General features: G+C 42.1%; 9 protein-coding genes across 9 annotated transcripts; 6 read left to right on the top strand and 3 right to left on the bottom strand.

Moving 5' to 3' along the window:
* Nucleotides 1–91: 91 nt before the first annotated feature.
* TOT_010001048 (conserved hypothetical protein) lies at nt 92–2,174 on the top strand (the record flags this gene model as incomplete). The annotated part of the gene is made up of 5 exons (XM_009691600.1): nt 92–202; nt 291–345; nt 484–738; nt 796–840; nt 907–2,174. The coding sequence occupies 5 exons, from the start codon at nt 92–94 to the stop codon at nt 2,172–2,174; spliced, it is 1,734 nt and encodes a 577-aa protein (XP_009689895.1).
* A 426-nt stretch (nt 2,175–2,600) lies between these two features.
* Nucleotides 2,601–3,790, top strand: TOT_010001049 (uncharacterized protein; the record flags this gene model as incomplete). Its single annotated transcript, XM_009691601.1, has 5 exons — nt 2,601–2,705; nt 2,727–2,870; nt 2,921–3,027; nt 3,069–3,587; nt 3,727–3,790. 5 exons carry the CDS (start codon nt 2,601–2,603, stop codon nt 3,788–3,790), a joined length of 939 nt encoding a protein of 312 aa, XP_009689896.1.
* A 15-nt stretch (nt 3,791–3,805) lies between these two features.
* TOT_010001050 (conserved hypothetical protein) lies at nt 3,806–6,289 on the bottom strand (the record flags this gene model as incomplete). The annotated part of the gene is made up of 1 exon (XM_009691602.1): nt 3,806–6,289. The coding sequence occupies one exon, from the start codon at nt 6,287–6,289 to the stop codon at nt 3,806–3,808; it is 2,484 nt and encodes an 827-aa protein (XP_009689897.1).
* A 349-nt stretch (nt 6,290–6,638) lies between these two features.
* On the top strand, nt 6,639–7,908 carry TOT_010001051 (conserved hypothetical protein; the record flags this gene model as incomplete). Its single annotated transcript, XM_009691603.1, has 2 exons — nt 6,639–6,685; nt 6,771–7,908. The coding sequence occupies 2 exons, from the start codon at nt 6,639–6,641 to the stop codon at nt 7,906–7,908; spliced, it is 1,185 nt and encodes a 394-aa protein (XP_009689898.1).
* A 38-nt stretch (nt 7,909–7,946) lies between these two features.
* On the bottom strand, nt 7,947–9,206 carry TOT_010001052 (hypothetical protein; the record flags this gene model as incomplete). Its single annotated transcript, XM_009691604.1, has 1 exon — nt 7,947–9,206. The coding sequence occupies one exon, from the start codon at nt 9,204–9,206 to the stop codon at nt 7,947–7,949; it is 1,260 nt and encodes a 419-aa protein (XP_009689899.1).
* Nucleotides 9,207–9,722: 516 nt separating this feature from the next.
* Nucleotides 9,723–11,438, top strand: TOT_010001053 (chaperonin; the record flags this gene model as incomplete). The annotated part of the gene is made up of 3 exons (XM_009691605.1): nt 9,723–10,146; nt 10,210–10,786; nt 10,829–11,438. 3 exons carry the CDS (start codon nt 9,723–9,725, stop codon nt 11,436–11,438), a joined length of 1,611 nt encoding a protein of 536 aa, XP_009689900.1.
* A 203-nt stretch (nt 11,439–11,641) lies between these two features.
* On the top strand, nt 11,642–14,123 carry TOT_010001054 (conserved hypothetical protein; the record flags this gene model as incomplete). The annotated part of the gene is made up of 5 exons (XM_009691606.1): nt 11,642–12,303; nt 12,477–12,823; nt 12,941–13,260; nt 13,456–13,566; nt 13,782–14,123. The coding sequence occupies 5 exons, from the start codon at nt 11,642–11,644 to the stop codon at nt 14,121–14,123; spliced, it is 1,782 nt and encodes a 593-aa protein (XP_009689901.1).
* Nucleotides 14,124–14,409: 286 nt separating this feature from the next.
* Nucleotides 14,410–15,940, bottom strand: TOT_010001055 (conserved hypothetical protein; the record flags this gene model as incomplete). The annotated part of the gene is made up of 4 exons (XM_009691607.1): nt 14,410–14,777; nt 14,916–14,989; nt 15,055–15,185; nt 15,275–15,940. The coding sequence occupies 4 exons, from the start codon at nt 15,938–15,940 to the stop codon at nt 14,410–14,412; spliced, it is 1,239 nt and encodes a 412-aa protein (XP_009689902.1).
* Nucleotides 15,941–16,184: 244 nt separating this feature from the next.
* On the top strand, nt 16,185–16,532 carry TOT_010001056 (hypothetical protein; the record flags this gene model as incomplete). The annotated part of the gene is made up of 1 exon (XM_009691608.1): nt 16,185–16,532. One exon carries the CDS (start codon nt 16,185–16,187, stop codon nt 16,530–16,532), a length of 348 nt encoding a protein of 115 aa, XP_009689903.1.
* Nucleotides 16,533–16,835: the final 303 nt, after the last annotated feature.

The following is a 16,835-nucleotide window of genomic DNA, read 5'->3' on the forward strand; positions in this document are numbered from 1 at the left end:
ATATGTGATATGACTAAAAAGTAGGACTTGAAAAAAGTCAATGTTTGTGTATGTGTAGGAGTAATAAGGAGATATAATGTAAAGAATACGGATGAGTAAAATGCTGTCAAGCAAGCATATACTTACCATTTTGGTAACTATCGTAATAGCAATAACATACAAACCATGTGTTTCAATAAATAATGTAAACAAAGTAAATAGAGTGAGTTGAAAGACGTAAAAGTAGAAAGTTATACATCGTACAGTAGTGTAGTAAAATCAAAAAATAAAAAATAACTTGAATTCTTCAGATAAAATTGTCATTTTTGCAAAAGGACGCTGATAATCAGGACACGCCAGAATCAGGTAGTGTAGATTGGTAGCAAAAGTAACATATACTGAAAAATGTGTCGTAGACAGTACCAACATTAACACATTAGACAAATTTTACGTCCATTAAAGTAGTTAGTAAATGCTGATTGAGATTCTTACACTTAAATTCAGTGAAAAGTGGAGAAACAGTGGATGTGGTGAGCAATAAGGATGTTGGAGCAGGCGGTGGAGCCACTAAGGATTCTAGTGTAGACTCCCATACAGAAACTAAGGAAGTTGATAAGCATGAACAGGATAAAGCAGTAGGAGAACCTGCCAAGAAGGAAGAAGAACAAGGAGGAGGTGCAAAGAATGAAAGTGAGGATGCCGGCTCTGAGGAGAAAAAACCAACTGGGGATGCTGAAGGTTCAAAATCAGCTGATAACGGTGAGTCGTCCAAAGAAGCACCAGTAGAAGTATCTAAGGGTGCTGGGGGCGATCAAGATTCACATGTAGATGCTGGTACAGGTGGAGCCAAAGCAGACACGGGTTCTTATCATGTCGATCATAGTGATGATCATGATCATGAGGATAATGAAGAGGACCATGATCAAGGTAAACATGAACACGAAGAACATGAAGCAGAGGATTCATCAACCCATAAGGATAATGAGGGTGCCAAGGAAGAGCATAAGGAATCTGGAGAACAAGAAAATCACCAAGAGTCACCAGACGGCGGCCACAAACCAGGTGGTCAAGTCGAGAGTAAACAAACAGAGGCAGAGGGGCACACCCACAGTCAGGTGGAACACAACCGGGGGGAAGAGGCAGATGCTACAAAAGGTGAAGGCGTAGCCGTTCACAATCAAGCAACATCTGATGCCCAAACAGGAGGAGTCGCTGGTAGCCCAGAGGGCGCTCCGTCCAAAGAAGCAGCTCCGGACCAAACAGGAGCCTCGAATGACGGTGGTAAAGGTGGCCAGGAGGACAAGCACGCCACAGAAACGCAGCAAGCAGATACACATGTGGTTGGCGAGGCACACCCGCACCAGCCAGCCGGAACACCTGAAGCAACACACCTTGCTGCACCAGCTCCTACACAGCCATCCGAGAGTACCCAGAATGTTGTTAAAGACCACGTGCAGCCAGCGGCCGATACAAGTCACGCAGCTCCAGAGACTGGAGCCAGTGTAGCTCAACAAGGTAATAATACTCAAGCACCTACCAATACTCAGACAGCGCCCAACCCAGTTGATCTAGCCAGTTTAACTGACGAAGAAAAGAAGAGAGTTGTAGACTTTTGGAAAAAAGCCAGTGGAGACTGCTCCGTGGACTGCACCCACTCGTGTAGGAGCGAGCTGCAAGGAGCCACCCAGTGCGTGAGCGTAACTAACAACTCCCTAAGTTGCTCGACATTTGGCGACTCAGCTACGCTGACGTGCCCAGAAGGTTATACGCCCTGCACTCAGCCAGTGGTGACTTCGCTAAAATCCTACACCGTCAAGAACAACGGTGTCGAAGTAGGGGCGCTGGAAGTCGACGGATCAAATTTCAGTAAGTGCATGGGTCTGGCCCTCACAACGCCAGACGGAAGGTGTGATAAAGCTAATCTAGTGGCAAACCTCCTGTTCACAGCAGGAGCTCTGAACCTAGACTACGAGACGAATGTAGCAGCAGATAAGCTAACCTTCAGCGACCTCAGAATTAAAAACGGCGATTACAAGGTCTGTATTTTCCAAAGGTACGAGGGGAACCCGGAGGGAATGACAATTTCGAACATCCTGACGAAACTGATGGATTTCATAAATCCCACGTCCTCCACGCCGAACCAAACAAGAACGGTGTTCGTCATGGAGGTAGGAACGCTGAAGGTATCGGATTAAAGTTTAAAACACTGTAATATAGTTAAAATCTTTGTACGTGTTAAATGTAACAAGTATCGGCCGTCAAAAAAGAGTCTCAGTGTGTGGTTAGCAATAAGTTAAACATCGATGAATTTAATACAATAGAACCAGAAAACGATACCAATAAATAAAAGGATGATTTCGAACTGGATTCTTATTGGTTTAAAAACGAATAATAAAAATTATGGTAATTTATAGCACTATTTTTGTGTGATTCTTAAATGACATCAGTAGTACATAAGATTCAATTTATGAAGATTTTTATTCAAAATAGTATTTTGGTGGTACTCTAATATTTTAATTAATTAACCAGAATATGTAACATATGAATAGGATGTGGATTTCTTTTTAAAACGATATATGTACAATAGTTAATGCCTGCGGAAATAATGTATTTTATAAATAATGGGAAATTCTCAGAGGAAGTTTAAAAGAGAAGCTACAGATGAACCAGAAGAGGAGCTGGACCAGCGGATAGTCTCATTAGATATGCCAGGATACGTGATTCCAGTAAGAATTATACATATTTAGCCGTTAATTAGAGGAATCAACTATAATTTGCAGATGTACGAAGACCCGCCAAAATCTAAGCCAGTAAGCAACGTAATGGTCCCAAATTTAAAATTTTCAAAATCCGTTTTCATACTAAAGAAGGACACAGTGACAGTGGACCCAGTAAGTGGATAACTAAGAAGTGGAAATGACAGTACATGAAAAACGTGTAGATACCACCGAAGTTTCTGATTTCCTTCGAGTATGACGCGGAAGAGAAGTGCTGCCTGTGCCTTAAGTTCGGCCAAGTACACAAGGGATTGAACAACGGAGTTCCAAGGTACGTTAAACAGAATCAACAAAAGCACAACGAACTTGTAGCTTCACAAAGCCGATCTGTGAAACGAAAGAAACGGACCTGAAGGTCGGGAAGAACGTAAAGTTTGAAATGGACTACGGGCTCATCGCGGAATTGAAACAAGTGACGCTGGAGTCGTGCTCATTCACGACGGAGAGGAAGTTCGTGCCAATCCTGATGGTGGTGAGGTCGAAGGAAAGCGAGTTCAAGTACTACGTGATGTGCGGACTGAAAAACGACTACGCAAACCAGTGGAACATCTTCGTAACGAAGAGAAGAATACAAGTGGGAGACTTGGGGTACCAGGTTCAGGAGGTCTACGGGCTGAACCAGTCGGAGTACAACAACGTGGCCGAGGACAAGGACGAGAGGATAAAAAAGTGCTCAATATGCCTCGATAAACCGTCTAACACAATCCTGATGCCGTGCAGGCACCTGTGCCTGTGTTCGGAGTGCTCAATCAGCCTGTCAGTGCAGATCGGCAGGTGCCCGATGTGCAGAGCCTGCGTGACGCAAATACTCCACATAAACAGCGTAAAAACGTAAAGAGTATACAGTACACGATAGATCGGTTGTGTGTATGTGTGTGTGTATATATGTTCGTCTGTGTGTATGTGTGTGTATATATGTATGCATATCAGTGTATGTGTTGGTATTGAGATAGTATGGTATACACACCAGTATACGTACATGTTCACAAGTGGGAAAGCGAAGGAAGGCGCAGTGTGTAAGGCACGTAAAGTAAATAAAACATTACATGTTAAACATCCAAATTGGATATCACGGATAAGCCTCCAGAGGCGTTGCCTAGTAGTACAAGGTGCTGAGAGGGCACGGGACAAATGCTGGTGACGGGAGCGCCGAAGTTCAGCTCGCCGTCGATCCTGTAACTCAGGTTGTACAGGAGCACGAACTCGATGTTGTTGCTGAGCAGCTGGACGAGACCACGGTCCTCATCGCCGCAGCCCGGCTTGGCGTCCTTCGCAGGGCTGCCGCCGTTGTTGGACGCGCTCGTGGTGTACACGATCTGCTTCACGAGCAGGGAGCCGTCCATCAGGCCCATGTAAAGAACACTGCCGCTGGCGCGCGAGTTCGACACGTGGATGGTCGATATGGGCGTGGCGTTGTTGGTGAGCCTCGTCGCGCTGATGGTGCTGAGGAACGCGCCCTCGAAGGTGAAGATGTCGACCTTCACGTTGCCGTAAAGCACGAGCACGATCTGCTCGTGGTTGCAGAACTCGAAGGCGTTGACGCTGTAGACGCCCTGGTCGAGAGTGATGTTGGCGGCGCTGCCCTCACTCAGGTGACTCGAGTTGCAGAAGTGCCTGAGCTTGAAGGCGCGCGAGTAGATGGCGAAGTTGCCGTTGCCGTAGCCCACCCACAGGTCCCCGGTGGCAGCGCAGCTCCCCAGGCAGGATATGAAGACGACGTCGTCGTCGGCGGAGACCACTCCGTTCTCGGCCCTGTTCACGCCAGTGTTGTTCTTGTGCCTCCTGATCTTCAGCAGCTCCAACTCGTCGATCAGCACCTCCTCGGTATCAGTGACTATGCTCTCCTGGCTGCTGAGCGAGTTGTGGCTTTGAGTGCTAGAAAGCGTGTTAATGCTGCTGTTTGGGGTAAAGGAGGTCGTGGTGCCCAGGTTGACTGGGTAGATCATTTTAATCAGCTGCAACTTGGGTATCTGGTACAGTAGCAGGTGGCCCAGGTGGTTCCCGATTGCGAGCAGTGAGCTGTAGTTGTGGAAGGTAGATATCAGCGACAAACAGTTCACTTCGAAGAGCGTCGAGTCTATCGCCCTGTTCATGTCGCACCCGCTCTCTGAGTCGATCGAGTTGTCTCTGGAGAGGTACTTGTCGTAGACCGTGCGCGTGTCCAGCACCAGCAGCTCGTCGAGGCTGAAGAACGAGTAGAAGATTATCTTCCCGCACTGAGTTCCGCACACCAGCACCCTGCCCATCCCGGGAACGTTTCCGAATATGGTCTTAGTCACGTAGTAGGGCAGCAGGCTCTTCCGCTGCGTCATCGTGTTGATGAAGTAGTAGTTGTTCATGAGGCCGTCCTCGTCGCCCGCGTTCTTGTTGTAGTACTTGATGTAGTTGGTGTTCTGGTAGTAGTTCGAGACCACCTGGAACGGGTGCAGGTACCGCTCTAGCGAGTCCGGCGTCTGGAGCACTATGCACTTCTGGTCCTTCCCGCTCTCCGCCCTCTGGTACGTCTTCGACGACTTGACCGAGTCGTAGAAGACGCCCAGCGTCGGCCCCTTCCTCCCCGGCTTACTCGGTATCTCATAGTTCGTCCAGGTCGGACTCTTTTCCTTCTTCTTCGAGCTGCCCATGGAGCTCGTGCTGGTGGTGACGAATACGTTTTCCTTTGCCGTAGGGCTGGTCGTAGCAGCTGTGGTCTTGGTCTTCTGCGTTTTCCCTAACTTGCCGCTGGACGATTTTTGGAAAATAGACTCGAATGTTTTTGAGCTCGATTTATGCTTTTTGCGATGTTTTGCCTTGAGTTCCTTCTTCGGCGACAGGTCTATGTCCGAAAATCCCAAATCCCGGGAAGGTTCTGATAATCGGTCCGGGGACTGTTGGTCTGAGAGGTTGTACTCGGGCGGCTCGTCGCCCAGCCGGTCCTCTTTATCTTCTCCTCCAGATACTGACGACTCTGAGAGCTCTTCATCCGATTCCACTGTCATCAGTCTCAGAGCTTCCCTGTGAATTTTACTCATCTCAGCCTCGTCCCGAATAGGTATTTGCCTGAAACGCGATGGAGCTGATTCACTGTTCCCAGACTCATCTCCCGAGTTATCAGAGTTTCTTAAACCGTTTTCTCCAGTCTTTTCAACGTCAGTGGAATAGTTGGCCAAATTATTGTAATTTGGGCCGCCCAAATGAGTGGATGTGGTCTCTGAACTCCCGCTTTCCTCCGGTTCATCAACGTTATTAAAGCCGTAGTCTAGTCTTTGTATAACTCTCTCACTGATTTGTGAATCTAAATTTGATTGAAACTGTATAGACTCTGAGATGGATCTTTCATGTTCACACCTCTCTGACTGCCAAGTGTAGCCTGATTCGTAGAAATTAGGACTGAAATTGTTGCGATCGCCTTCTAATGATTCATTTATTTCAGTAACACCTAGATTCTGATTCAAATTCGGGTCTACTTGCTCGGAATGTGGAGTATCAATGGGTTGATCCAAGCTGATCTCCTTGAAATCTACTTCCGTATCTTCCGACCTTCCGTTTGACATTTTCTACTTATATTTCAGCAAAAAACACCAAAAGATAAAAATTTCATTTCTAGTAAAAATTGATTACCAAACCTCAGTTTGTGTTAAATATCCTCACCATACATGGAAACAAAGAGAGTGAACACAATAAGACTTTAATTCAATATATTTGTTCGAATAACAACAATTATGTATTATATAAATATGTGTTTAAATTGTGGACAAAGGGAAGGGCAAATAATTTAAAATGGAGCTCTGTGTTATAATAAAATTTTAGTACATTTTCTAAAATATATTATAGTCCAATCTGATCACATCGCAACGAGATAGGATCTCATTAGGAGTTAGATTCTACCCACTGATTTAAAGAATGGCTGGATCGACGCCGCTTGACCATTCCAGCAAACACAGAAGAAAGTTTGTTAAGCCTAGGCATAGAATATTAGTTGCCACGTAGAGAAAAATACTAAGTGCGAAATTAAATAATAATTATTTTTAGAAGTCGGTTTGACGACCCGAACCCCTCAAAACGATCAGGTTTTCACGACTCCCAAGATGTATCGCACCCTCAGCAGTCGATCTCCGGCAGCGTGGCCACAAACTTTACCCAGGGAGTATTTCACGGATTTCATAGGGACCCGAACAGCTCAGATAAGGGCGCCATGGAACAAAATGGAAGATTCCACCCTCAGATCGTGCCACCGCTACAGCCAATGGCAGCGTATCAGCCGTTCATGGCGCCAGGCCCACAAATGCCCCCGCCAGTACACCTTCCCCAGCCCTTTCAGATTCCGCCAGTCACACAAGTGCCGGGAGGCCTGCCGTTTCCAGTGCCGCAGTTCATTCCGCCACCACACCAGCCCAGTACGAACGGCGTTCACTTTGACAAGTTAAAAGATAAGGAGGACTTGGACGCGTGCAACGTGGGAATTATGGCGAGCGTCCTCAGTAAACTGAGGAAAGGCGAGGGTTTCGTGCCCTATAGGCCGCTGGATAACGTGGTGGATGTGCCTAACAGGCGCCCGAGTCAACCAGCACAGGAGCCAACGCTGGTGCAGCGTAACCAGGTGGAGGACTTCTACGACGAACTCGATGAACTGTTCCAGCAGTACAAGGAAGAAATAGACCCGAACGACCCGAAGTACAACTACTCCCGAAGGAGGAAGTTTAGCCTGAACCGCCAGACGGCACAGCCGATAAAGATTGTGAGTCCCGAGGACCTAATTAACACAGTCAAGAGGGACTTATACACACCCGCGAATGCCCCAGTGTCTGTGACCGATTCGTACGGACTCGGTGCCAAGGAGGGCATCGGCATGGGCTCAAACGAGGACCTGTTTGAGTCGTTCAGGAGGAAGCGGTCGAGCAAGTACCACGAGACTTACGCCATAAGGTACCTTGGCCAAAAAAACAATTGCTTCAGGGAATCGGTGAGGAAGGACCCCAACTGCATAGTGGTTTCCAGCGGTGAGCTGTGCTACTCCTGCAACCAGGTAACCCAGAGTATACAACTAATCAGATATTCACGCCCCAAGTCGTCTGTTCACTACCCCTATAAAGTAGTACACGCTGCCTGTATCAGCAGTATCGCCTGCCAGTACTATCTTAGCCCATTGCCAGTGAATAACCACAATGTGTAGCCTGGACACTTTGCGAAGGACTGCAAGTACGGAATCACCTAGACGACCAACAGGTCTATGAAGTACAAGCTAGAGCCGACTCTAATTTCATTCAAAACTCTCTTTACATCTTTGCGCCCATAAGCATCCTTGCGATACACACCTTTGCTGCCCATGTCATCGGTATTGATGCCAGCAGCATCGGAGTTGACAACGGCAGTTAGCACGTTCTGTATCTTCAAATGTAAAAGGCTGGTGTTGTTCAGATGATTGGTCGTGAGTGCGTTTGGTTTAGATGTGCCTGACCCGTTCTCATCTGGGCCATACTCACAGCCATGCTGTTGACTGATGGAATCCTCAGATAGAATCGACTTGAGTTTGGTCAACTTGTCCAAAGGTAGCCTAAATATTAAGTCCCGATCGTATTCGTGTATTAAAAATACTGATTGAACGAGATTGTTCAGTGATTTCATATGTTTGGCTCCTCCCTCAGTCTTGGAACATGAGGGTCGGTAGTCTGCCATCTGAGATACCTTATCTACGCTAGCACCGAGTAGAGTTAGTAGTTCAAGAGTGTGTTTCATTTGACTGCAATCTGTGTTAAGCGTGTTTGTTAAGACCGAGCTCGGTCGAGACATGTACAAGGTGGCGATTCTATGAAACAACAAGAGGGTGGTATCCAAGTCACTCAAGTATCCCAAGGCCCTGTGGTTTCTAGTGAAAAAGGAAAAAAGTGAACCCATGAAGTCTTGAAACTCGTCATATCTGAAAAGATCGCACTTGCTGATGACCCCAAGGATACACACCAAAGCAGGGTATCTCAGTTTTTTAATGCTTATCTGACCTAAAACATTCTTCATAAAGTTCACATTGTGTAAAAATAACCCAGAATTGCCTATAGTACAGAAAAAACCAACAAGACCATCGTTTAAAACTCGTTCTAGTTTAACCATGGCCTGATTCAAGTCCCAATTTGAAACATCATTTGTGCGATGTGTTAAGAATCCATAATTCCCTAATGAGCTTTCAATCTTTCTAAATAACATAGAGGGGCGTGGAAGGTCGGCGTTGTGTGAATTGTTGTTTATCAAACAAAGGGATTCTTCAAGTACACGGGAACCATTCCTGAAAAATTTGACCAAAAGCTCGTCACTAGGATAGTTTTTATCCAGCAAATCAATTTGAGAAAACTTTCTGGAAACATTCTTTAGAAGATTCAGCTGATTTATTGAAAAAGAGACCAAATCCCTGCGAGCAACAACACACGAAAACGGTAAACCGAGTTGGTCCACAATACTAGATATGTTTGAAAGACTCATTATATGGAATCATTTTAAAAAGTGTGGACCACAGATAGAGTGATAGTGTGCGATATGGCCATTATTTGGCCTGAATGGAACTGATTGCAAACGGAGACGAGTGTGGCTGCGTCTTTAGACCATGAAAAGTAATTACACAGTTCGACATAGTAAACATACAAGATTATAAAATATAAAAGTTCAAATTGTAATTTGAGATAATAGTGAGAATTTTATGATTTTTTACACAACATCTTATATGTAGTGTTTGAGCTGATCAATTATACTTATTTAATGCAGTTTTGTCTTCTAAATTATTATATTTGTGTTAAATTCACCTGTATTAATTCTCTAAAAAATAATTTTAGCATATTTACACAAGCTGTTGAGTAAATTATTAGTTAAAAACAGTGAATACAAAAGAAGCCATTATGTTATTTGCTTAATTTTTTGTAAATTATTTGATGTTTGAGATAGCTTAAATCAAATAATCTAAAAGGAATAAATAAAATATATTTCATAAAATTAAAAATAAAGATGTTTCAACATAAATTTGGAGCGAGAGCTCTCATGAGAGAGGGAGGGAAGTACCTGGGAGCGTCGGAAAACTCAACGCTGAGAAACATAGAGGCAGTTCAAGAAATCTCAGATATGCTGAAGACGTCGCTGGGCCCGAATAGCATGAAGAAGCTGATAGTTAATCATATAGATAAGAAGTTTGTAACATCAGACTGTAACACAATACTGGCGGAATTGGAAGTAGCACACCCAGTAGGAAAGATACTGACGTCGGCAGTAGAAGCACAAGACCAGCAGTTCGGAGACGGAACGAACACACTGGTGGCACTGTTAGGAGAACTGCTGTCAAACGCAGGAGAGTTGTTGCAGGAAGGAGTCCACGTGTCAGATATAAGAAAGGGCTACGAAATAGCATTTAATAAAGTGTTAGAACAACTACCAAGTAGGTTTAAGAGCTAGCGATAAATATATGATTAAAAAATGGTAAAAATTTTAAATTATATAGGTTTGATATGCCATGAAGTAAAGGACCTGCACGACACAGAAGGACTTAAGACAGTGCTGCACAGCGCAGTAAACTCGAAGTTTAACTACATGTCAGAGCCAGTGACGAAGCTGGTGGCAGAGTCAGTGGCGTCAATCATGCCAGCAGACCCGAAAAACTTTGACGTGGAGAACGTGAGAGTGGTGAAGTTGACGGGAGGCTCACTTAGAGAGTCAAAGGTAGTTAACGGTCTAGTGTTGCTGAGAGAGCCGCAGGGAGCAGTGAAGAAGGCATACAACTGCAGAGTGATGGTGCTGTCAGTAGGCCTGGAGTTTGCAGGGACAGAAACCAAGGGAACAGTACTGCTGAAAACAGCAGAACAGCTGCTTAACTTCACGAAGGGAGAAGAGAAGGAAATGGAAAAGGTAATAAGAAGCGTTAAGGACAGAGGAGTGGGAGCAATAGTGTGCAACGGAGCAGTGTCAGAGCTGGCACTGCACTACTGCAACAAGTACGAAATACTGGTGCTGAAGCTGACGTCAAAGTTCGACCTGAGAAGAGTGTGTAGAGCAACTAGGTCCCAGGCACTGATGAGCCTGTCACAACTGCAGACAGAAAACAGAGGCACCGAAGGAGAAAGTAAAGTTAACGTAAACGAAGAACTGGGGTACGTGGACAGCATGGAGTTGATAGAGATTAGCAGCAAGAGGTGCGTAATAATAAACGCAAAGGACTCGAGAGTAAACACAATAGTGCTCAAGGGAGCAACAATGAACCAACTGGACGAAGTGGAAAGAGGAATAGACGACGCAGTGGCACTGGTAGACAACATGAAGGAAGACGGAAGGTTCCTGGCAGGAGGAGGAGCAGTGGAGCTGGAGCTCTCGACGAAACTGAAAAAATTCAGCAGCACAGTGGCAGGACTGGAAAGATACGCAGTGGAGGCATTCGCAAAGGGACTGCAAGTCGTGCCGAAAATACTGGCGACAAACGCAGGAGTGGACGCGGAAACGCTGCTGACACAGCTGCTGAGCCTACACGAAAACGGAAACGCCTACACATCAGTGGACGTGGAAACAGGAAGCCTGGGAAACGCAAAGGAAATGAAGGTGTTCGACCACTACGAAACGAAAAGGAACCTGCTGAGTCTGTGTTACGAGGCGCTTATGACAATCCTGACAGTGGACCAAATAATAGTAGCGAAGCCAGCAGGAGGACCGAAGCCACCAAAACAAAGACCAGACCTGTAAAAGGAGAAATAATATAACAATAAAAATAATAAAATAAAAATACATGGAATTAGTAGAATAAATAGGTACTGTGTGAGTATGAGTAAAATAAATGACCTTAGGGAGTGAGAATAGGGTGAGCCACCATAGAACAACGGAAAGGAGGCAGGAAGGCCACAAATAAACAATATACTAAAAGGAGAAGAAAGTAAAATAAAAAATTTATGGTACAGTTTTCATCAACAGTCCACTTTGATCAGTCAGAGCCGCTCGTGTTCTACTACGAACAATACCAGTACAACTACCAAGAACCAAACGATACACTAAAAAAATTAAAAGCAGAGGCGAAAAAGGCCGGAAAAGTAAATACAGAGTATTTGGACCAGGAAATTCTGGAAGAATTGAAGTTTGAAGGTGAAGATTGGGAATCTAAAGTAAATTATGAAGAAATAGGAGATAAGAGAGAGGATTCCGCAAAAAAACAGTACAGTAGAGAGGAGGATGCCAAGAACAATAATACCAATTGTAATAATTATGACAGTAACGGCGGCAATAACAGTAGTAGTGTTGTCAATGATGTTGATGCCGGAGTACGCGAGAAAGAAGGGAAAAGTAAGCTAGAAAATATGGAAACGAAGAACTCGGAAGATAAAATCAGCAATGCGACGTATTTCTACAGAATACTGCACCATCTGATAGATGTGACGAGCGACGGAACGAGGTTTAGGTGCCGAAAGAGGTCACCGGAGGCGTGCGACTCCTGTAAAATAGTGGAAAGACTAATATTCACGTACTTTGATACGACAACACTAGAGGATATAGGAGCGGAGAGAGTAGCCAGAGGGAAATGCTCGCACATATACTGCCAGAATCAAATAAGCAAGAGGTAAGGCAAAAGATATATATAGATATAATATACAAGTATAAGTATATATGAATAGAATTTTATATATGTAAGTAGAAATGTATACACGAATCAGTATAAATAGTTATGCACAAAAATGTGACAATAAACATTAATACGTGAAAATAAATGGACAAAAGAATATGGATGTTTAGCGGGTGTAAGTCGAAGTATAAAATAGACGTTATATCGAAAAACATATACAACAGAGAAGAATATGAGTCGTTCTGCTCAGTCAAGTGCCTAGAAGAAAATAAGAAAGTGCACGCAAAAATGGCAACGTCACCAGTGGAAACAGGATCGTTCACACCAAGAGCAATGAGATGCGCAGACAACGAAACGCTTAAAAAGTTACACGATAACGTATTCACACTGCCAGAATGCTCATCAGAAGGAAAAATGGATATAGATTGCGAGAATATAGTAAAAATGGAACAAGTGAAGGTAGATATGAGTGAAATAAGCGGTGTGGATAATGTGTCAGAAAAGAAAGGAAGATATGGTGGAAATGAACTAGAAAATAGAATGTATATAGATAATGAGAAAGAAAAAAATGAAGAAAAGGAAGTAAATAAAGAAGAAAAGAAAGATAAAAGAGAAATTGGAGAATTAAAAATAGATACATTTGAAATATACGAAGACTTTGAGTCATTTGATAGCCTGTCAGATTCGTCAATGTCAGAAGTAAACGTTAAGTTTGATAAGGAAACAAAGAACCTGAGATCAATATATAAATCAGCAGAAGGAAAAGGAAATAATGAAGATAAAATAAGTAATAAAGAAAAGGAAGAAGGCGGAAAGGTAGTAGGAACAAGAGGGTACATAGAGCAAGACAGCTTGGGAATGTTCTCAGTACTATGGTACGTGTTGAGTAACCTCATAACAAAAAGAACGAGAGAGTTAATTAACTCAGGAATACCACAGCAAGAACACTACAACGTAAGTTTAGGCTAAAAATGAGGGGAACAAGTTAAATGAGAAGTGATGAATAACAGTAGTCAGATAAGCAGAAGATTAAAAGTAGTTATCTAGAAAAGTAAACACAAATAAGTAAAAAATAGGAGCTTATTAAGTAGAATAGGAGATAGAGGATTGGAACAAAGTAGCAGATAGAAGTAAAATAAATGCGTGTAGGAGCAATTTGAACAACTGTACGACTGCTGCATCAGAGATTTGCCAACGATGATGACGTCGACACTGAAGCAGCACGTGCAACACATACTGTCGACATTTAATCCAGTCAAGGTGAGAAGTTATGCAGAAACAACGGAAAAAAAACTAGTTAGAGTGATGGTGATAGTGATAGTAGTTAGCACGACACCTGGGGTAGTTGGCCACATATTCCACGGGTTAACAAAAATACCCAACAATTATACAATAGTAGACGTTAAGCTAGAATGAGTAAAGTTGGAATTAGGTGAACCAGAACATAGCTAGAGATGATAACAATGCCTTTTTAGAATGACATGCTCAATAATAAGATTCTGGAGCCGTTATCGCAAGTCATCATATACGCCCTCTTGGTAAACCGGCACCACCTGCCGCTTAACTACAGCCACCACGGAGCTAAAGAAGGAAGCACCGAGTGTCAAACTGACGAAATGGAAGGAGGGGTGGAGGAAAGCAGCCCTGAGGAGGCGCAAAGGACGAAAGGCACGTACCACTACGACAGATACAGGGAGGAGATTGGGAACGTGGACTGCCACGTGTTCAAGGAAAAAATAGAGAAGACGCTCGGACACAAGTATAAGCTGGACCAGGACTCAATAGAAATACTCCTAGAGCTGTTTATACAGCTTTAATGTGATAAAACGTACACGTGAACGTAAATACGCATTTATACACACCATGAATACCTAGCCATGTAAATATAGGTGCATATAGTCCAAATATACACACATATATGTAAACACATAAAATATGTGTGTACGCACAAATATAAGTAGTTATTTAATATATATGTATACATATATATTATGTATGTGTATCATATGTGAATTACCAATACATACGAGTGAAAGTTCACGGCTAAATAGAATGAGCGTAGCACCGACTCTCCAAATAAGCAAGTACGTGTGTTGGAGCAAATTACAGTAGAACATAGGCACTTTCAGCCTTTTTGAAAAAGGAAGTGGTAGAAACAGGGCCAAATTTAGAAGGAGCTTGACATTGCCTATCTAAAATCACCGATAACTTCTTTATGTGTTCATTAGAGTCGGATAGTAATTTGGAAGACTCAAGCCTCGTCAAACTTTTTGAAAAATTCTCCAACTGCGTAGAAGAGCTGTTAAAGTATAAACTGGAAACTTTAAGAATCTCACTGTAAACGAGATGGTCCATAATAAATTTTAAACCAGAGTAAAGGTCAAGTTCATATTGACCATAAGCAGTGACGAATTTTTGAATAAAAGCGTGAATGGTATCCATATTACTGTTTTGAATTGATTTCCAAATTTCTATAAATAATTAACTCGACTGTAATGTGTAAAAAAATTAATATTTGAGTGTTTGAGTAGGAATTTGTCAGTCTTAAATGGTCATAAATAAAAAAAAACTATAAGTATCTATGCGAGTATAGGCATGTAAACAAATACCCTGGAGTTTGGTGTACATGACGTATGTTATGTGATAGAACCCATCCATGATAAAAGTCTTGAATTTTTTAATGCTAAACAATAGTATAAATGAGATAAATAGGTGGGAAAATATTATGAAATCATAAATAAAATCAACTCGTTGTAAATTTGAAGGGGAAATTGATTAATGTTATAAAAAAGAATATCAAGCTCGTTCATGAGAACACATTCACGAAACAAAAGGCTACTGTCGAGCTTCTTCAGCATATCATTTTTGTAACTAAGAAACTAAAAAAGATTAATAAATAGGTTAATAAATAGGGTTCTGTTGACTAAGAAGGTAAGTGTAAATAATTATAAGATAGGTGAAAAATGACTTGATTGATGATCACGGCACTTATATGATCATTAAACTCCTTCGAAGACGGAAAACGAAAGCCCATCGATTGATTTACCGGGTAATTTATTTTGGAGATGAAAGGCTCGTTTGCAGTAGAAATTGGCAATATATTGAGTTTGGAACCCTTAATTAACAAGGATAAATTTGATGAAAAATTAACATTGAACCTACACACTTCGCCAACGATTATTATACAAGACTCGAAGCTATCGTCGTTATCTTTCATCTGAATTAAGCTGATATTATCGAAAAATTGAATTTGATCTTTTGCAACTTTTGGAAGATTATAAAAAGTGATAGAATCGTTCATAAAAGGGTACACTACATACACGTGTGGAGATAACTTGGTCATAATAGATCTATTATGATAATCCATATAAAGGCATTCAGATTGCGGCAATTCAATTAGATTAATAAGATATGACTTTGCCGCAGAAATAAAATAGTTGAGAGGGCTAATTTTCAAAACCATACATATCAATGAATTTCTGACCTCTTTTGAGCACAATTTGTCATAATAAGTATTAGATGTGTAATAACCATCCTTATCAAATAAATAACGATAATTTATATTTGGTGATGCGCAAATAAACGGCAAAAGGCAGTATGTGAGAACCGATAAAACGAGTCGTAATGGGACCATTTTTTATCGAGAAAAAAGTTCAAAACGAAATTCTGATCAAAAGAGCCGAAAGAATCAAAGTGGAAATAATCAAAATATGGTGTAACCATCATAGACATTTAGAAAATATCATGTTAAATTCATGTTATGTGTAATATCTTTTGTCGTGAATGTATTTAGCACATGTATACGTGTTTAGTTAGTGCATACTTGTTAAAATATATGTTTATTTAGTACATTGGTCCGCGTATGTGCTTTAGATAGGATGGTTGATTGGATTCGTTTTGATAAAAATCGCAAGATTGACCCATACACGAACTCGCAGTTTGGGTCTACCAAGCGCGAGATCATAAATAATATGTTATTTTTTAACTATATATACATCAAGAGCGACGTTCCCCTGTGTGTTTACTACCGGAGGTGTGTTAAGTTAGTGAGGTCACACATTCTCATGGAATCTTCAATTTTGAGTCAGGAATCTTTCAAAGGTCATAGCTATAACCTAAATATAGATGATTTGAGGACCAAAAACGATATATATGTACATATTAGTGACAAACACCGAAACGGAGATTCCATAGACACAAACAGCATAACCCACATATTAAAATAATATATGTCACCTCGTAAGAACGTTTATTTTATTTTTATAAACTTTTAAGGGCGTTTTCAAGGTGAATTTGGCATTTTTTTTGCGGGCGGTTTCCCACTTACTTGGGGGTCGATACGATAAGTGTGGCCTCATATAAAAATATCAGTATATATTTTGCTGCGTTGTATTTTTTTAAACAAAAAGTGTTGTATGATTTTTTGTTTTAAGCTTCCAAAAGTTATTTTAGTACATTGCAAAGCTTTTTTTTTATGGTTTGCTATTTATACACATCCCACGTGTTAAAATCGCAAATTGTGACATATT

The sequence above is a fragment of the Theileria orientalis genome, chromosome 1 (genome assembly GCF_000740895.1).
Source record: "Theileria orientalis strain Shintoku DNA, chromosome 1, complete genome".
Taxonomy (NCBI): Eukaryota; Apicomplexa; class Aconoidasida; order Piroplasmida; family Theileriidae; genus Theileria; species Theileria orientalis.